This window comes from Echeneis naucrates, chromosome 1, assembly GCF_900963305.1.
Source record: "Echeneis naucrates chromosome 1, fEcheNa1.1, whole genome shotgun sequence".
NCBI classification, from domain to species: domain Eukaryota; kingdom Metazoa; phylum Chordata; class Actinopteri; order Carangiformes; family Echeneidae; genus Echeneis; species Echeneis naucrates.
In genome coordinates, this window is record NC_042511.1 from 11,459,924 (window position 1) to 11,480,649 (window position 20,726).

The window sequence follows — 20,726 nt, forward strand, 5'->3', positions numbered from 1 at the left end:
TTACAGAGCTATGGACAGTCCCTGTGGGCAGGAATATTTCAGAAGACAATACAAGGAAATAGGAAGCCCCTAGAGCATATGGCCGGTTCCAGAAATTTCCCAGAGAACTAATGTGAAAGAAAGCTTCTCTACATTCGCCACACTGGGCTGGAAGAGAGCATTTATCCATTTGGGGACTGGGAAAGATTGATCCAAAGTGATGGCTGAAGGTAAGACAATCTCTCCAACCTGATGTCAAAAAGTACAACAGCATAGATTTTTGCAATAATGTGAGATGTAAAGCACGTAGTGCGACACTGAAAAAGCAACACAAGGGAAACATAAAATACCAAGACCACGATAATGACGTTAAATGGCTAATAATCTATTGTGTTTTGATGGCATCGTTTTGTGTCACAGGAATACCACTGCGGGAAAAGAAGCAGAGAACTTCCCCTCGCTCTGATGGGTGTGGACTCCATAACTTTGACGGTATGTTCATTCATTGTCTCTCTTGCTGGTGCCCTGTAATGAGACACATGTATTTCTCAAATAACTTATTATTATCAAAAATTTATTATTTACTTTTATGCTTGTTTTTTGTTTTTTTATTTAGAAATTGGGTTATTAGTTTCAATAATGTAAATCAATAATACATGTGCTCTTACCCAGACAGTAAGTGGTTGCATATCCTCTGAGAGGACACCCATAAATCATGTTCAGTGTTTCCCACATAATGACAATGTGTGTTTTCATAAGGCCCAGTAGACATTTTGTATGCATTTGATCTTGCATGAAACTTGAAAGTCTAATTTTGAAATTTGATTTTAGAAAATTTTAGATGTTATTGCAATTGGCTTCCTTTCATATGAATGAAAGTTTCTTGAACATTGCATGAGCCTGAAGAGTTTTGGTGTTTGTGGCTTTGCTCCTTTGTTGTGCAGTTTCCTCCACATGTGCGTCCCACTGCGCCAGAGGCTGCCAAAAACATGAAAATACCTCTTCCAGTCTCTACGACAGCTTTATTGCCATCACAACCTCAGAGATTTAAAAATCTGATTCTAAAGAGGAAAATATAGTTGCTGTTAGTCACCATGGGTATGTTGTCAGTTAGTATTGATGCATTGCTCCAAGTTGGTTAGCCCAATAGTCAAATCAGATTTAGGGCCTATATTGGCTTCCTTTTGTCAGATAATTTGACCTGGATAGTTCATACCTGTATTAATATTAGACTGTACTGCAGTGTAACTATCACCTCTGAGGCCATGCCACTCATTACTTGATCTTTCTGTTCATATTGTCAATAGTGGAGAAATTCTAAGAAAAGTGCCGCATCAGAATTACAAGTTAGAAGCTGATGTGAACAACACTTGTTTGGTAAAATTCTTTCGTCCTTTTTCTGCCCTCTGTTTATTTAAATTTGTAAGTCATGCTTTTCCACCACTGACAGTCAGTTAGTGGCACAGTGTATATGACTTTCTTTATATGTCCATAACACACACATGCACACACGCGCGTGCACACACACACACACACAAAGAAAAAAACAAAAACAGCGGCCATCTTGTGAAAACACTCCACTGTAGCCCTACAGATGAGCAAAGACTTGTTGGGTATTTAAAGGGACAGTAGAAAAATAAAGCAAGTTACTCTAGAAGAGGTGACACAGAAGCCAAAGCGATGCTGTGACAACCAAAAGACCAACATTGGTACCTGTAAACCAAAGTCTTCTTTTACGCATGTTACAGCTTTGGATTTGTCTGGAGGCTTGAGGATAGTCCTGGTGGGCAAGACTGGATCAGGGAAGAGTGCAACAGGAAACACCATCCTTGGGAGAGCTGCCTTCAAAGAGGACCCAAGCCCTGTATCTGTGACCAAACACTGTGAAACAGAGACCGGGGAAGTAGACGGGACGGTGGTCCAGGTGATTGACACTCCCGGCCTGTTTGACACAGGCATATCTGAGGAAGAATTAAAAACCAGAATAGAGGAATGCGTCAAGATGTCGGTGCCCGGCCCTCACGCCTTCCTGCTGGTAATCAGACTTGGAGTTAGGTTCACGGAGGAGGAAAGAAATGCTGTGAAATGGATCCAGGATAACTTTGGTGATGATGCCTCCATGTACACTATCATGCTGTTTACGTGTAAAGATCAGGCGAAAGCTGACAATGCTCTGAAAGAGTGCAAGGAGCTACGGAGACTCTCAATTACGTTTGGACGCAGATACCACGCCTTCAACAACAATGACGCAGATGACCGCGTGCAGGTCACAGAGCTAGTCACCATGATCAAGGAAATGGTACAGGAGAATGGGGGGAAACACTACACCAACGAGATGTATGAAAAAGCCCAGACGAAGCTGAGAGAGGAGGAGGAGCGGAGGAAACAGGAGGAGGAAGATAAGAAAGAGGAAGAGAGGAAAATGTGGGATGCAGAGAGAGAGAAGAAGGAGAAAGAGAGAGAAAAGGAGAAAAAGGTTAAAAGGAAGAATATCCGCGTGGCTTTGGTGGCTGCCGTGGTGCTGGTGTTTGCCGGCGTGGTCATAGCGGTGGGAGCTAAGCCCATAGTGGCTCTGGCGCTTGGAGCGCCTGTGCTCATCCTGGGAATACTGAGCGGATTAGCTGCCATTTGCATATGGAAGGGCACAAGATGTAAAACTAAATCTTCTTTTCCTGTATAACTTTTCATGGTGTGGTAACAAGGACATGGTCATCTTTCTACAGTATGTGAAGCAGTATGCAGTACTTCTGCCAAAATATTTAAGACACAGCAGTTAGTCTGAATTATGTGAATTTCATTTTGACAGTAAACAAACGGTATGAAACGCAATACTTATTTTTGTTTGTTTTCTTTTCCTTCACTCATCGTATAGAGCTAATAAAACCCACATCATGATTTATTGGCAAATATCTTTTGTTTTATATTATAGGTGGTAAAGAATTGTGTTAGGAGATAAATGTAAATAAATGTTTCACAGTTTACACACATTCATAAGATATGCAATTATTTCTAAAATGAAATAGTCATGCAGATTACATACATACAGTTTACTTCACTTTATTGTTAGTATATTATGAGTTTAAATTATGAGCTCACATCCCTAAAGGAAACGAAAGACAATGGTTGACGTCCACTGGACAGATTTAAGTGAGCAAACAGAGGAACCCCTCACTATACTGCATTACATCATTGTCAGCTCTAAATACGGTCAACTCGAGGCCAGTCTGTGGGAGATGCATAATATCCGGACCGAGCTTTTTAAAGTGGTATTGTACAAAAAATATCTGAGTTCCATCAATGTACAAAGTGATTTATTTATTTTTTTTAAGGTAGAACAACAAATAAATGATACCCTAGGTGATTTCAAAACGTACAGAGTGGCTTTAGCACTTAAAATGTAAGTAAGTTAAGTAAGTCTCTCAGTTGCTATGTTTATTTCAAACAAATAACCCAAATCTTTATTTAAAGGGTGTTTTTTGTTTTTTTTTTAATTCAATGATACTGTTGAGGGAACCTATGCGGCCACACAGGAAGGTCACAGGACTCGGGTTTGAACATAAAACTCTCTTGCTGTGAGGCAACAGTGCTAATTACTGTTCCACCATGCCGCAGGTGCTCCAACACCCTCCATGACCTGGGAACAGATAAGCGGTGGAACATGAGTGAATGAATAAAACACAATTAGAATGAGATTATCAGTAAATATACAGAAACTAATTCTTCTCAGTGTGTTAGTGATGGTCAGAGTTTTCTCCTGTTTTGGCACAAGACAAATATTGACAAAAATCTGTCCAAAGACAGACAGACAGACAGATATGTACACATACATTTGATACTGATTTTACATCGTTTCACCCTAAATTCAAACATGTCCATGTTCACACCCCATAACTGTCAATCACAAAGCAATGTTCTAGGCTCAGCTTTATGGTCTTACACATAGACACAATGTAAAATAACTTTGGAAATAACCTCACAACTGTTCAGATGAAACAAACCCAGTAAGGTATTACAATAATTCTTTTAATGCTGTTAGGGTATTTTAAAATCGTCTTTTCCATATAACGGGTGATACAGTATTGTCTACAAAAGATAAATGTTTCATTTTATTTGTTAGTTTAAACTTGATAAGTTTAACAGAAGAGTGTTTTCAGCTCTAATCTCTCCATCTGTTGGACAGATTTATTCATTACGCAGTATCTGTATACAGCTGTAGCTTATGTGGTCATACAGTACAGGACCAAAGGTTTGGACACACCTTCTCATTCAAATGAATAGGAAAGTGTGTCCAAACTTTTGGCCCGTATGTATATTAATGGGACTTGAAGAAAGTAGGTATGAGAAAGTATGTTGTGTTATCAGGCTGTATGTGCGATATCAACTGAGGAGAACTCTTATTTTAACTGCTCACGTTGTCCCACATGTGACACCACTAGTACTGATTCTGTCAGCGTCACTTTTCAATTCTGAATTAATTTCAACAGGTTCATCTTAAAAAAGCCAGAGTGAGATGATAACAGCAGCTTTTTATTGGCAAACGTTTGACTTCATGAGTTATATTATTTATGACAACACCAAACATTTTGAAACTGTCAAATTTTTTTTTACTTCTTACAAAATCAAAAATAAAAAGACTGATAGTGTTCTCCAAATAAAGTCGCTCTCAGGTACAAGGAGTTCATCAATGCTTGAAAAATATGTAGCTACATACATTGAGGGAAAACATTTAAAAACGAAACAATCAAATATGAATTCTTGTTCTTGTATTTGCACTCAAGGGATAGTAAATGGTTAAACGTGGTTTGACATGACCTATTTTTTAGGTCTGACCCAACCCCCAATGAATTTAGCAACTCCTGCGCCTGCAAGCATCACAGTTGACCGAACCGCTGCAGCTGCTAATTCCTCAGCTGCAGTGACACCCGGGGCTGCGACTGCTGCTGCCACAAACAAATAATTACCTGCACTGTTCAAAGTGCTGGCACACTTGTTCCACCATTCATCCCACTCCCTCTTCTTTTTTACCTCTTCATATATTTTGCTGGTGTAATGACTTCCGTTTAATTGGACAATCTTGTCTATGTTTTCGAAGAGGTCAGCCACCTGGGTGCGATCGTCCATGCATGTGTTGTCGAACACAATGTACCCAGCTCGGCAGGCATCAACCACCTCCATGAGTTTGGGTGTTTTGGCCAGAAAGCTCTCAACTGACCTTCCCTTGAGGAAGTCACCCCTGGTGAAAAGCACCATCGTGTACTTTGAAGCTTCCTCACCAAAGTTCTCCTTGATCCATTTGACAGCATTCTTTTCCTCTTCAGTGAACCGAGCATCCAGTCTGATCACCAGCAGTAATATATGAGGTCCTGGGAGAGAGAGCATGATACACTTTTCTATTTCACTTTTCAACTCAGACTCTGTCATCGAGGTGTCAAAGACCCCAGGAGTGTCAATGACACTCACAGTTCTTTGATCAAAGTGCCTAGAAGCACTTTTGCAGCTAGTTGTCACAGATGACAGAGAGACATCCGACTCAAATGCTTTTTTCCCCAGGATGGTGTTTCCTGTTGCACTTTTTCCTGATCCAGTCTTCCCCAGTAGGACGATCCTCAGGTTGCTTGACTCTGTGTATGAAAAGTTTATTTGAACTTTTAGGCTGCGGATCAGTTCTCAGAATTAGTGTAAGAAGCCAAAGCAAATGCAAAGCTGCTCACCTCCCGTCCAACTTGAAGGTGTCATGGTGTAAATCGAAAAATGCCAAAAAATCAGAGGGAATCTTGAGTTTGAAGCAAAATGAGCCAGTAACCCTCCAGATCACAGTGAGTGTGTGAACCAGCAGTCGTTCCTCCCCCCTTTTTGTCCCTCTAACACAGGGGTTTCCAGGAAAATGAAACTCACTACAGTTTTGTGGGAAAATTAGAACTAGAACAGAAGGTTTTTTGGCATCATGTGTAAAACATTTTAAAAATGGCTTAGGTGGAGACTTCTCACATGCTGAAGAAGGTGACACACTAATCTGAGCTTTAGTGCACAATCTTACATGAGATTTGACATCCTAACTCATTTGCTTTTATTTCTTGTTTTCAGAAATTAGAGACAAAATTGACGCATCTGTAACTTACAAAGTTAATGTTGTTAACATTCTTCTGAAAAATTATATTGTGTCATTTTTATTTCAAGGTGTGGGGGGAGTTTCAGAGTGGGGAAATTTGAATTAAACATTGCTGACAAGCTGTAGGTGACGTCGTGAAAGAGTGAGAAAGAAGATAAAATTTATGCAGTAAGTTTCCAGCATGTCTCCTTCTGCAAAAAGAAAAATAAAACTGTGCCTGGAACAACATGGATATTGTGGTGGCTGCTCTGCTGCCATCTAGTGGTGCTTTTATGAACAGCTATTCTTTTACCAACTTGCCACTGACCGTGATAAAGTGTTAAAATGGTACTGTGAATTTATTTCACTGGATAAAATTTTATTTCCGCTTCTTACTGAGATAGTTGAAAACTATGAATGAATGAATGTAGTGCTTCAGGTCTTGTGTCCAATCAGCTTTCAGAGACTTCTCCCTGGTTCCATGCTTTGCCTCAATCTGGTCAATCCAAATGCAACAGATGACATCATGTTTGCAATCAACAATCTGTGAGACAAAGTGTCTTTGTACTGTCCTTTCTTTTTTGCATGACTAGTTGTGTGTGTGGATATTTGTATGTGTGTGTGTATGTATTTACTACGCCGTATTACGCACTGCTGCCCTCCTACACTCCTGCTTATGAGATTCAGAGAGACAAACTGGACAGTCATAACAGGAGAGAGACACCAGCTACAGATATCACACAGCCATACGACCGAGGAAGAGCACAGGGGATTTTTATTACTCCACCTGATTGAAAAAGTGAAAAAGTAAGTATTACAGAGTTTTGCTGGAGCTGTGGAAGTTAAAGGTCAATGGATTATGTTTGCTGCTCACACATACTAATACTAATCTGACTGTTACATTGAACAAAGTATGACCTCACTACCCATCATCGTTTTAACTATTCACAGACCTCAAATGTTATTTTTCCTCTGAGATTATTCATTATCTGTTTCTATAAAGTACATTTGCTAAAAATGATGCCACATTTACAGGTCTAGGTGTTAAACCAGAAAGGATCCAGAGGAGAAGACTGAAACTCATCTCACAACTCACAGTCTCTGGACATCTCAGTAAACGGTTGACAACATACTGTGAAAAGACTTTCCTTCATTCACTGAATACTCAGCTCTCTGCAGATTTGTGAATTAGACCTGAACAAAATCTGCTGTCTGGATTTCTTGAGGGTTATCTGTTGATGTTGAGAGTCTCCTAAAGTTTCTTCAGTGATCATGGCATCGACAGGTCTCCAGCTGCTGGGCTTGGTCTTGGCTGTGCTGGGTTGGGTTATCGGAGCGCTGGTTTGCGCCGCTCCCCTCTGGCGTGTGTCTGCCTTTGTAGGTGGGGAGATAGTGATTGCTCAGGTGATGTGGGAGGGACTGTGGATGAACTGCCTGTCTCAGACGACAGGCCACATCCAGTGCAAGACCTATGACTCCACCCTGGCCCTGCCCAAGTCCGCCCAAGCTGCCCGGGGCCTCACTGTCCTGTCCCTGCTCCTCTGCCTTCTGGCGTTCATGCTCGGGGTGGCAGGGGCCAAATGTACTCACTGCATGGGTGATGGCAACCAGGCCTCCAAAGCTCGGCTGGGGAGGATAGCAGGGGTGCTCTTCCTCGTGGCTGGCCTCGCCTACTTGATACCGATCTGTTGGACGGCCCACGCAATTATCAGGGACTTCTATGATCCGAATGTTGCAGCGCCTCTAAAGAGAGAGCTGGGGGCAGCGCTGTATCTGGGCTGGGGGGCCAGTCTGCTGCTCCTGGTGGGGGGCTCTCTGCTGCACGTTGGCTCCTCTCAACCAGGTGGGGGGATGTTACCTGTTTTTGGAACAGCAGCAAAAGACAACCGACAGAAAGCAGCCGCAGGGGAGGCGAAACAGCAAGAAAAATCTTTTGTATGAGATCATTTCATTACACATGTGGAGTACAAAGTGAGAGGCCACAATGTGATCAGACAAACTTTTTGAACTTCTGTACTTAACTTCTTTTTTTTTTTACTATCATATATATAGTTCAAGTCATGTGAAAAAGATTAATGTTGCTCTTTGAGTGTTCTTCACATAATTCACTAGACAGGAACAGAATCTCTGTTATTGAAGGCCCATGTGTCAGAGTGGGAGCTGACATCAACTGTGGGAGGATTTTAGATGTTTAGATGCTTATTAATGTGTGTGACTTACATTTCTGAAATACCACGCTGCCTGTGGTTGTGTGTGTGTGGGACGTCTGTGGACAGAAGGCCAGTGCACATAATACTTCTGTGTATGCTGTTTTTCTTTATGTTTTAATTATTCTTGGCTACTTATGTACTTCTTGTTTCTGCAATTTGCAAATGTTCAGTCCTTCAAACACTTCCATTGTCTAAGTTTTGCTACCACATGAGAATTAATTATTGATATTGATGTTAAATGGATTGCTATTTATTATGCTTTCCAGCTGTAGTGATTTTGGTTGTTCATTTTCTTTTTTTTTTAGGTGTTGGGGCTCTGACATATCCAGTCTGAGTTGACTTAATAACATTAAAATATTATGATTATTCACTCAAGAAGCTCTTATGTACATCTGTGTGACATTGCATTGTTTTTTTTTGTTTTTTTTGTTGTTGCTGATGCAGTTTATTTTTATGTATAACCACTAATGCACAATAAATACATGCTTTTGCTTTCTCTTCTTCCCCACAACTTTCATCCACACGTCCCATTCATATTCTTTTCTCTTCTCTCTACAGTGTGTAATATCTAATTGTGTAGACACAAACAACAAGCTTATCCCAGTCTAACAAGTGCACAGCCAGCAGGCATATTACACTTTGGGAAAGTGCAAACTAAACCAGTGATGTGTTCTCTGCGCACACTTACTAAATCATATCATGACTTTCCCTGCAACTCTGATTATTTTGTATAGTCCAGATCATATAAAAACAGAAGAACTATACAGATGACAGCGCGTTATCAGTGTGAATGCATTGTGAATGTATTTGATATTGATTGTTGAATGCTGTTAAGTATGTTGGTACTGCTCTTAATCATTCTTGTCAAGACACTATATATTCTTACTCCTCTACAGCTGTCAGTGTAGCGTGTCTGCAAAACAGACTAAGGCAAACAGAATTTCTTCAGGTTTCCCTGCTGTAAAATAGTTCCAGCCGGTTTCAATCTGTTGGTGGCTGTTTCCTGACAAACAACTTTTACGAGAGGCATTATCACAGAAACCGACACAGCATGGTGCCAAAAGTAAGGGATGAAAAGGAACAGATGTCTGACATGACAGTGTCTCCATTTAGTCTTGCCAGCATACTGTCCTGCGAACTGTGTACAATACAGAAGAACACATTCAGGGCTGTTTTTTTTTTTTAATCGCAGGGCAACAGAGTGGTATGCAAAGACCTGCTGCTCTCTGGACTGTGACTGAACTTCCTGCTGGAAAGGAACAAACTATTCTGAACTTTCCTGATTGAAGTAGTTCTAATTTAAAGCCTGTAAGTTCACTTTGGGTTGCACAACACATTTTTCACTCGGTAAACCTAAATGTTATTTAAATCCCACTGTTCCGTTAATTGTGAAATCTACTTGTAAAAGGAAACATCTTACTTAACATGACAGAACATGTCATGTATTGTTAATGGTACTTGTAATATAATTGAAGATTAAAACGAGAAAATCAACAAAACCCAACTGTCACATGCACTGCATGAACTTGAGACAGACTTGGGTGATTCCTATTGCATACTGAAGTGTTTGTCACACTGATAATAATTTATCACCAGAGGCAGCGGTTCACCTGTCAACAGGAGAGAACTCCTTTGTGAAAAATGAAAGTTGAAATAATTACTTCCCGTAAGCCTAATCCTAGTGTTTCATTTTTAAATGAGAAAAGGCCAGAGATGTGAATAGTTACTGACATATTCAGCTGTCAGAAAAACTTATCTTGTTTTACAGGTCTCACTTCTGTGCTGGATTTCATCTTTACTCCGCTCCACTGACGACACAGTGTCACTGAGCTCTCTTTGAAATGCCTTTACACCAGTCAGCCAAACAGCCACTGCCCCTCCACCGAGCTGAAGTTTTCCCTGCTGCTGTTGGTGAAAGGGCCCAAACATAATCACAGTTAGTAAAATAGGTCAGCAAATACTTCTGCAAAATGTTTCAGAAATTCTCTGAAGGCAACAATTTAGAAAAAACATTAGCTTACTGAAATTAAATAAAACATAATTTACTAGTTAAGCTTCTTCATGTAGCAGGGTTATTTATTACCAATATTGTAATGATGACGTTTCATTGGTATAGTACACAACAACTCATTTTTACTTTTAAAAGAAGTTCCATTTCCAAAAATAAATTGCAATTTGAAAAATAATGACCCGTGGTCGACCCGTGGTTTCCATCTTTGATTGACTTATTCATTCTTAATGTTTTAGTTTTATCTCATGTGTGTTGGACAAACACGATGTCTGCTCTGGGGTGTTTTCACTCGTTGACCCTGATCTTTGTGAGTCTGCACATGTCGACTCTTGGGTGAGATAAGTTTGGAGGCTTTCCGTTTTTTTTCCCCGCAGTGAACTTTCTCTGTCCGCTCGTGCTCTTAAAGAGACAGAGGAGCGGGCGCCGCCTGCACAGCTGCAGGGAGGATGCGTGTCACTTTAAATCCCTCGCTGGCCCACGAAGGTGAAAGTGGGCTAACAAAGTGTGCGCTTCCCGGCGGAAGCGCAGTCGCACCCCGCAGCCGACCTTTGAATCTCGGGGCCCCGGGGCGGGTAGGCAGCTCCGCAGACTGCGGTGGCAATTGGCCTGTCGGTGTAAACCTGCAATCCTCTGCTCTGACACAGTGCGGACACACACACACACACACACACACACACACACACACACACACACACACACACACTTTTTTTACGTACCAGTGCGCATGTTTTGTGGCGTGAGTGTGCACAATGCAGCTCCAGCCCAAAGTCCGCCGCTCCATGGCGCAGCCTCTTATCGCAATGTTTGAAGATTAACGCGGCGGTCCGTGTCCCGCAGACCAGGAGCCCCCGGTACTCCCGCACAGGCGGCCGACAGCAGGGCGGGCCGGCAGGAAGGAAGTCACCGCTGCAGCTTCATCGACGGACGGCACCATGACGGAGAAACGCATGTCGCGGTGGTATTTCGGCGGGCTGGCTTCCTGCGGGGCCGCCTGCTGCACACATCCTCTGGATCTGATCAAGGTGAGGGCTCCGCCGGCTCCACAGCAGCTCCCTCCCGCATAATGCGTGTGTCGCTGGGTGGTAGATGTCCACAGGGATGTGCAGGGCTGCGGAAATGTAGGCACAGCTGACACACTGCTCACTGTGGAAAATCAGAGCTGAACTGTAAAAGCACACATAACGTGTGTGGCTGTAGTTTTACATGTAATATTAATATTTCGATGGCTAGAATACACATACTGGTGGTATCAGTGTGTGTGTGTGTGTGTGTGGTGGGGGGTTCTTTCCCCTCAATAAGCAGCCTGTCATCACTTGGCAGCAGGTGTCAGTATCAAGGAGTAAACCAGCACATCGAGACCGAGTGCCAAAAATTCTTAGTTGCTTGACTTCTACTTCTCTAAAAGTTGCACGTAAGTCAGCAGCACATGACCCTCGTAACACTAACTTGACCTCAGGAAGTCATGAGCTCTGTAATTATACAGACAAGGCTGCCAATCAGCGGTGAAAATATCCGTTAATGCTCCATTTCTGCCTGAAACTGCTTGTATAGTAGGTGACGCCAGCCATGATGCAGCTGTGTAATCCAGCCCTCCAGCACTATAATTAGTGCTGGAGGGCTGGATTACATAATAACACTTATACATACTGGTATCAGTCATCTTCAGGGTAGCGGTACATCTATAAACACATAACAAAGAAGAATCATGTCTACTGCACACTTAAGGAGAGTTAGTTTCTATTTTTGAGAACAAGATCAGCAATTACTCTAAAGCATAGTAATTTGTCCTAAACTGTGGCCTCGAGTCACCTAGTTAAAAGTTATAACTATAGAGCTATGTTACTTTGTATTTGTTTTTGAGTCAGTGCAGTGGACTCAAAGTCGTCGTGCTCCCTTTAGTCCCATCATGCTGGAATACAGAAGCAGCAGAACAAAGCAACATGTAGCTTTTCAAAACCTGCAGAGTTTTAGTCCAATCAGACCGACTGTAATGACAGCCAGGTTTAGTTTGGTTGGAAATCAGCACCGCTGCTTTCATCAAGAGCTACATCTAGCTAGGAGGGGTTTCTCAGGTGTCATTGTTTTCATTTTAATTTTTTTAAAGAAGAGAAAACAGACTAAAATTCACTGGGAATCAGAGGATCGTTGAAATAATACTCTAGAAACAAATCGAGAACATAGTGCAGGCCAAGAAATGTTTTTTTAAATTCAGTGGAAAAGCCATTGCAAGTTCTCCCATCAAGGCTTGAAAATCGCTGATTAACATTACATGAAATCACAATTTTAACAAGCACATTTTCTATTGTTAATTGTTGCTCTTGCAAATGCATAAAAATTCTTAGATGAAATGGTAGACTTTGCCCCATTGTTATATATTCCATAAAACCAAACTTCATCTCAGTAAAACAAAAACTTCATTCACCAACATGGTTAATGAATTACTCATACTGGTTCATTTGTAAAATCAAAGCACTGTGAGACTTCATCAACATAAAATCGTTCTGGTTATCAACAACCATATGACATCACGGTCGTTCTCCTTTTAGCGTGTCATTGCCACTATTTTACGCGTTTCCAAGAATGACCAGGATAAAAGGAACCAATGACCACACGTGTCTGAGCTGACAGGGATTAAACCACACATCGCTGTTCCTCAGTCGTTAAGTAATGTTGAAACATTTTAGCCACATTGTGTCAACACAAAGCACAAAATGGCAACTCATAGTTTATCTGTTTTAGTGCGCACTGAGACAGACAGTGACTTTATGTACAAATCTTAAAACATGAATCCCTTCATAATGCGGCACACGTCCCTGTAAAAGGTAACAGCGCTGAGGTGGACTGTGTGTGGATGGTTTTCAGCAGAGAAACAGGACTTGGCTAAATGGACGTATCACAGCGCAATGTTTACTTACGCTTTTTGTACACCCACAGATAAGATGACCTATTGTTATCCCAAGCTAATGCAGCAGAGTTAGTCAACAAGATCGTAAGACATCCCCTAAGAACAAAAATCTTTGACCTCAACACTTATCCACTCACCTGGGTGTAATATTTCACTGCAGTGTTGTTGTCCACATAAACATTAGCTTGCTGAAATTCAATAGGACGTTGTCTTCACACATTTTTGCACGGCGTGAAATCTGACTCAAATAGTTTGGACCTAGTTTTCAAGGCTGAGGGGTTTTATTATGGGTCTTTAGTTTTTTAATGTGCATAGCAGTCCATTTTGGTCCAGATGGACTTATTTCAACTGTTGGATTGATTGCTGTGAAAATTGATTCAGTGACTTTAGTATGACTTTAGTATCTGCTGACTGCACCTGCATGCCTACCAGGTGCTCAAAGTTTTTTGCTGGCAGCATGCCTTGTTAGCTGGCAGTTGCTAATAAGGATATAGGCTCCTATCTTTGTTTTTCTTTGTGTGTAGGGAATAAGTTTTTGTTTGTGTTGTGCAGCCAACCAGTATTTATTATCAAATGTATTCATTTAAAGGCCGGTGAAGCTGGAGGGTTACTCAGCACTTTAAAATAATCTGACTAAATGTTTAAACTGCTGTCTGGTCTTCTTTGGGCTGGCATCAGTGTTAAAAAGATTTTGTAAGAAAGCGATGGAAGAAATTATTGAAAGAAGAATGGATATAATTGTGGTTTGAGGAGTTTGGGGGCTGTCTGATAAGAACCGAGGACAAAAGATACACTGTGTAGCTGCTGACCTCCTCTAACAAGGACAGTTCACTCACATACGCATTTGCCTTGAAGACATTTATCCAACTCAGCTTCCTGTGTTGTACATTATTTCTTCCTCTATCTGGAAGGCCAGTTTACTTACCACAGTTATGACAACTCAAATGATTTATGATGCTCTGTGGATGGAGGAGCTTAACATCTGGAAAAATATATTTGATGACACCCTGGTCAATAGATAGTTTTCCATTGGACAGACTGCACTACCAACTCGAGGTGAGTGCGAAGACGTGGCCACCAGGCAACTAAATGAAAAATGGAGTTGCACTATACGAGTGAAGGATGTAGCGTGTTTGACCCATAAAATGGCCTAAAAGGAAATTCTCTTTTCTTTTTTCGCACAAGGCTCTGCATTTAACCTTTTGACACACTTACGTACCTAAATACGGTAACTACCATGTTGAAGTCGCTCCACACGGAAGAACAAGATGGAAAAAACTGCCGATTCAGTGCCAACAGCATCACACCTTGTTGATGTCTGGAGATGTGTTAAGTCTACGCCCTGTCAGATGTTCTCTCTGTCATGCCACTGAGGTGCCTCTCTTGGTTTTGAAGGTGACATCACTGTCTTTGCAGGTACACCTGCAGACACAGCAGGAAGTGAAGAAGAGGATGATGGGGATGGCCATTCATGTGGTGAAGAATGACGGCGTGCTGGCTCTTTACAGCGGCCTCTCTGCCTCTCTTTGTAGACAGGTGTGTTTCACTTTTTTCAACAACCTTACTGCCGACACGCATTGCATCATTTCTGTTAAAAATAAATTTGCTCATGGCTAGTGGCTAGATCCTAAACCAGGATCAGGGTGTGTCCTGGTCTGTGGAATTATGAAAATAATTTATCATGCACATAATTTCATTTTGTGGCAAGTAAAAGTATTGTGATAGTGAAATGTGAAATGATACATCAGTTAACCTGTTTTTTCTTTCGCTAATCCTCCTCTCCCCTCCTTCCTCTCTCTCAGATGTCCTATTCACTCACTAGATTTGCTATTTATGAGACAGTGAGGGATATGATGGGCAGCACAAACCAAGGCCCCATGCCCTTCTACCAGAAGGTCCTGCTGGGAGTCTTTGGAGGTGGGAGCACATGCACACTCTGCCTCTCTTTTTCATGTGCACCCACCTACACATGCGCGTACATGCAGTGTCACCCCTGACACCCCTGGATCGTGTACCAATGCAAGGTTTCTCTGCCTACAGGTTTTACTGGTGGGTTTGTTGGTACACCGGCGGACATGGTGAATGTCAGGTAAGATGCCGCAAAATATTATCATCAGGGGGAGCAGAGGTCTGAGACTACTTTCCCATACATTTTGATAACACATGGCTTATTTTTGGTGTGTGGTTAAAATCAGCAAATAGTGGAAACACCTGTGAACTGTTTTTGCTTGTAGGATGCAGAACGACATGAAACTACCACCAGAACTGAGGAGAAAGTGAGTGGTGTAACTTTCTGTCACAGCCACAATCTTTTATGTTGTGACTCACAATTTATTTCACTGATGTGTTTTCCTATTTTTTGCAGCTACAAACATGCCATTGATGGGCTCTTCAGAGTCTTTAGAGAGGGTAAAGTCCGAGTGGTATGGTGTGCGCAGTGTTATATACAGCATGTGGTGGTATCATGTCTGACCTCTGGCCTGTGTCCTGTCCCACAGAGGGTGTTAGGAGACTGTTCTCTGGAGCCTCCATGGCCTCCAGCAGAGGAGCGATGGTCACTGTTGGACAGGCAAGTTACACTGTTCATTGCGTGCTTTTGCGACATTGCAGATGTCAAATTTGTAACTTGTAAATTACAATGTAACATTTAAAGTTGTTGTGATTGCACAGCATCTCTTGAAGAAACTCAGGGGAGTTTAGGCCACTGAAGAACAATAGTTTGTTTATTTTTCATTTTTTTTTGTTTAATTCTAATGTAATAAAAGATGAATAGATAAACTGACACCTTAATATTTATGTCAAATTCTCATTCTTGTTTGAATGATCATCTGATGACTGATCCGCTAAGGCGCTTAACTTCATAAGCTTGTCATGAAAAGATTATGTATTTTTCTGTTGATGTACCACTAGGTGGAGCCAAATCCTGAAAAAAAGTTGATATCTGGAGAAAATGCTACAGTGACCAGTGATCAAATAAATTTTTTAAGATACAGGCCAACTCAGTTAATATACACAGACGTTTCTCATATCCAAATAAGGCTGAATGAAAGCAGTGAAGGATTATGAAACATACATTTTTGGACTTTTCTTTTTGCCATTAAAATGACATGTTTTCTCCGTGTCTTATATTTCCTAACTCAGTTGGCATGTTATGACCAGGCCAAGCAGCTGGTGTTGGGAACAGGGATGATGGGAGACAATATACTCACACATTTTCTTTCCAGTTTCATTGCTGTAAGTATCAGGTCTCAGTCAGTGTGAAGTTTCCCAGTCTTGTTTGTTTCATTATCTCAGCTTGAATGAACTGTTCCCCTGCAGGGAGGCTGTGCTACATTCTTGTGTCAACCTCTGGATGTACTGAAAACCAGACTAATGAACTCAAAGGGAGAGTACACGGTGAGTGGATCCCTTCATCGCCTACATATCCTTTCAGCCCATCTATCTCCTCTGCTTCCCGGTGTTCATTCTCACCCATTCCTCTCTCCTCAGGGGGTGACACATTGCTTACGAGAAACTGCCAAGCTGGGCCCACTGGCATTTTACAAGGTAAAAAAAAGACGAAACACTGTTGCACACTGTACACTGACACTATCATAGTTTAGTGCCACCGTTAAGCTGAACTTCTTTACAGGTTCTTAAATGCGCCAAATATTAACCTGCCTCGAGCACAACAACGGAAGAAATGATTAGCAGCCTGGAAAACCCATTCAGTCCAGGGTAGTAGGAATATGTTCTGTAACAGAATAAACTGTACTGTAGAGGCACAAATGAAATCTTCCTGTAATGTATTTACATAAAGGTAAATAAATGCAGTGATATGAGGTAGGTTCATCTAAAATCACCTGTTGCAAGAAATGGAGCAGATGATGAGCAACAGCAAAATAACCACAATACTTTAGAGGAGCATTCAGATGAAGGAATACTGCATTGAAGTACATTCCATCTTGATATGACGTTGTTGTATACTGACACACTGAAGGCATTGTTTAGCTGAGTTCTGTAGTAATTGTACCTTCAGGCTGATGGGGAGAGATCAACAAATAATAATGTAATGCTGTGTTCTGTTGTAGGGTCTTGTTCCAGCAGGGATCCGCTTGATTCCCCACACTGTGCTCACCTTCATCTTCCTTGAGCAGCTGAAGAAGTATTTTGGCATTCGCATTGTCTCCTAAACCTCTAAGTGGGCTGTTGTTTGATTTCAGCGCTCAGTGCTTTAAGGCCAGTCCACCAGTGGTGCACAGCATGTTCAGAGCCCACACCAGTCTAACAGCAACTGTTAGGCTGTGATTTAAAAAGGTTGTACCAGGAATGCGTATCCTACGGTCCTCCTACAGTATCCAACACTTCATTACTTTCATATTAGATGTTTGTGAAAGATATTTTCACATTGGCCTTGTTCCTAAAATGAGCTGTGTAATGTTACAGCTAAATCTTGTGATCAATCAATAACATTAGCCTAAAGAAATCCCTAATACACAACTAAACAATCTCCATGTAGCTTCATTTAACACACATACTAATCATTCCCAATAGTATTGACCAAATGTGATGCACCCTGAATTTTGCAGATTTATTTGCTTGCCTTCTTATCTCCTAATTCCTAGATTTGAACTGGAAATCAGCAACTAATGTGGTGGAATTACATCGGCTTTTTCTGATTCTCCTGATTCCTTCATTCCACATCTGTCACAATTTCGTTCTTAAATCTTTAGGAGACTAGGACCAAGCTTGTTTGTCTTGTGTTTTTAAGTAAGGAGGTAGTTATTGATGAAACTGTGAACACACACACACACACACCTGCGGGTACATTTGGCAGTGGCTCTGTTGGTTTTTCAATCTCAGTGAACTTGCAAATGGCGCCTTGATCTCTTTAAGTTCTTACTGTATGAATAGAGATGCTTGTTGAGATGCCAGTAGAGACCTGCTCTATACTGTAAGTGTACTTGTAGCATTTTCATCTCAAATATTTCCATTTCATTGAGTTAAATGAATGTCAGGCTTTATTGCTCAGGATGCTACTGTTTTGTCAGGCACTTTACTGAAACTCCCTAGATTGATACTGACTAATCTGCTGTAGCATGAAACGTGTTCTACCCTAATACCTACGCTAAAAGAAAAAAAACAAGAAGTATACTGACTTACACTGACCTTAAAATGCCAACCAAGAGTGTTTTCTGACTCTGGTCAGTTTTCATCCTATTGTAAGTCTGACTTTGCCTGCTGTTTACTGAGACAAGTAATGTTGCCTTACAGTGTGTCCTGCAGGAGGCAGTATGGTAATGTTAACTATATTCATTGCTGTAAAGACCTGCACTCTCGTCCTAGGATACATTAAAGAAAAATAGTCAAATTGTCACTTAAAGACTATTTGCTTACATTGTCTTATTTTTAAGATTTTGAAGATGTGAGGTACTGTGCGGTAGATCAGCCACAATATTTGTAATGTTAACCGCAACTTTATTCATTAGCACAGAAATGAAACTGGAGGAACTCACTTCTGGGATTTGTGAATTTGCATTTTGTAGATCATTCATTAAGAATTTTTGAATTAAAATATTAATGGAAAAAATATGTAATGGGTTTGTGATGTGTGGCAATCCCAGGTGACACATTTTGACTGGGAATGAGATTGAGTGATTGTTGTAAACCACATCACTTGTTTTTTTTTTTTTTGTGTGTGTATGTTTTGTTTTTGTGTTTCATAAGTAAACTAAATGCCATCATAGTTCTTTAAATCGATTCCATAAAACAGACAAAAGCGATCTTTATGTCACTGGAGATGAGGCCAGCTGTGACTAACTCAAAGAAGGGACATGGTTGAATGTTATGCCTGTCGCTTCGACATGGAATCAGTACTAATCTTGTAGAATTAAAACTTCCAAGCAGCACGAGGTGGTAGGACAATCCATAGTAGGTGGTGATCTTCCGCTGTAATAATAAATGGCTCCAATTTGACTCTTTCTCCGGCTGGATGAAGATAGCTGCCCATCCCTTTATTAATACTACCAATTACATTCAAGGCATTAATGACTCTGACTATTCACATATGCCATTACATGTACATGTGGGAATTCATGAGCCTTATCCCCCGAATGCACTCTGATCATTTTCTGGTGCTGTTTTTGCACATCCTTGAAATGCTGCTCGTATTTACAGTAAAAAGGAAAGTTGGGCTGAGGGCAGACATATTGATGCTCTCACATCCTGAGCCATGCACTTTGATTTTAGGAGGAACCGTCCCCTTATCACCTGGACTGATTGAACAAATCAGGTTTTGGTCTATGATTACTGTATCTGGTGTATTTAATGAGTGAGAGACAGTGATGACACATGATTGAAAGAGATATTTAAAATGTAATTATTTGACCAGATTTTGTTAGAGTAGCTGATCTGCAGCATTCAGATATTTGGGTTGTAAAACTTTGACAGTTAATTTTATCATTTTAATTGGACATTTGATGGGCAAAAATGAACTAAATTAACAATAGTTCGGTATATTGAAAATACCAATCCTGTTTTTGATTAGCATTTTTGCCAATTTTCTTCTTTATATATCATGAGTAACGTGACAGGATGGTGAAGGAGCTTTAATTTTAACATATCAGTCAGGTTTTTGTTAAGTAGGAGACCAACTGTAAATCAGAGCAGAATAAATGACCCCACATTGTGTTCTGTTTGATCATTAGATTACGTTACATATATTTATTTCACTTAGTGTTGTTACACAACACCTTTCACGGAGGAGGCAAAATAATTGAAAACATTGACTTTCTGTGTTTGGGCTAAAATCCAATGCACTATGCAACAAGGGACCTTGTTTTGAAAAGATAAAAGAAAGAAACAGCGCTAAATAATGATGCAAGGTCAAAGTTTTGATTATTATTTATTTATTATTATTATTTTTTTTATCTTTCTTTGAGTGAATGTAAATTCAATTGAGAGTTGGTGAATACAGATGTGAGAAAGTTTCTGAAGTAACCACCAACTAACGTTGGCATGAAATTATACAAACACTAAGCCCACATAACTGAACCAAATTTTTTTTTATCTGTGGTCAAAGGATGAGTGAATGTTGGACTTGGATTCATCCGGTGGGAAGAAACTCGACCCCAAATAAATGCTAATGTTGCTTCATGGTAGGTGAATGAGCAAATAGGCCACTTTAAACTAGAGGCAATATCAAAACATAACACAACTTCTTAATAAAAAATAAACCACTTATTGAGTCAGCTTTGGTTGATCACACAGCATCTACTTACAAAAATGACAGATAGTTGGAGTGAAAGAAGGAATAATAATCATTCCTCTCTTCACTGATCAGTGCAGGACTGATAGACGCAGTGAGAGCTCCTATTAACTCAAAGGTCATGGTGAAGGTCCAGTGAAAGAACCCTCTGCTGCTCAGCACACAGTAACCATCAGTGTGGACTGTAATAATACTAAAGTAATTTTAATACAGAGTATCTGTATTTTACTTGAGTTGTTTTATTTCCAGCAACTGTCACTTTTGCTTTGCTACATTTATGAAATAAA

The 20,726-nt window shown here is 40.7% G+C and overlaps 4 protein-coding genes and 1 long non-coding RNA gene across 5 annotated transcripts; 3 read left to right on the forward strand and 2 right to left on the reverse strand.

Annotated features, from left to right (window-relative positions):
* On the forward strand, nucleotides 1–2,942 carry LOC115046642 (GTPase IMAP family member 7-like). The gene is made up of 3 exons (XM_029507151.1): nucleotides 1–209; nucleotides 400–471; nucleotides 1,728–2,942. The coding sequence occupies exons 1-3, from the start codon at nucleotides 200–202 to the stop codon at nucleotides 2,657–2,659; spliced, it is 1,014 nt and encodes a 337-aa protein (XP_029363011.1). The 5' UTR covers nucleotides 1–199; the 3' UTR covers nucleotides 2,660–2,942.
* A 1,561-nt stretch (nucleotides 2,943–4,503) lies between these two features.
* Nucleotides 4,504–5,814, reverse strand: LOC115040792 (GTPase IMAP family member 7-like). Its single transcript, XM_029497869.1, has 2 exons — nucleotides 5,691–5,814; nucleotides 4,504–5,600 (listed from the first exon to the last, which is right to left on the reverse strand). The coding sequence occupies exons 1-2, from the start codon at nucleotides 5,713–5,715 to the stop codon at nucleotides 4,792–4,794; spliced, it is 834 nt and encodes a 277-aa protein (XP_029353729.1). The 5' UTR covers nucleotides 5,716–5,814; the 3' UTR covers nucleotides 4,504–4,791.
* Nucleotides 5,815–6,412: 598 nt separating this feature from the next.
* Nucleotides 6,413–8,652, forward strand: LOC115040865 (claudin-9-like). Its single transcript, XM_029498001.1, has 2 exons — nucleotides 6,413–6,874; nucleotides 7,103–8,652. Exon 2 carries the CDS (start codon nucleotides 7,340–7,342, stop codon nucleotides 8,006–8,008), a length of 669 nt encoding a protein of 222 aa, XP_029353861.1. The 5' UTR covers nucleotides 6,413–6,874; nucleotides 7,103–7,339; the 3' UTR covers nucleotides 8,009–8,652.
* Nucleotides 8,496–11,605, reverse strand: LOC115040932 (uncharacterized). Its single transcript, XR_003840586.1, has 2 exons — nucleotides 11,005–11,605; nucleotides 8,496–10,182 (listed from the first exon to the last, which is right to left on the reverse strand). It is a non-coding gene; the product is annotated as an uncharacterized LOC115040932 (long non-coding RNA).
* slc25a10b (solute carrier family 25 member 10b) lies at nucleotides 10,767–18,348 on the forward strand. Its single transcript, XM_029497741.1, has 11 exons — nucleotides 10,767–11,310; nucleotides 14,610–14,729; nucleotides 14,996–15,110; nucleotides 15,234–15,282; nucleotides 15,428–15,469; nucleotides 15,559–15,602; nucleotides 15,692–15,762; nucleotides 16,335–16,427; nucleotides 16,512–16,589; nucleotides 16,683–16,739; nucleotides 17,264–18,348. The coding sequence occupies exons 1-11, from the start codon at nucleotides 11,221–11,223 to the stop codon at nucleotides 17,363–17,365; spliced, it is 861 nt and encodes a 286-aa protein (XP_029353601.1). The 5' UTR covers nucleotides 10,767–11,220; the 3' UTR covers nucleotides 17,366–18,348.
* Nucleotides 18,349–20,726: the final 2,378 nt, after the last annotated feature.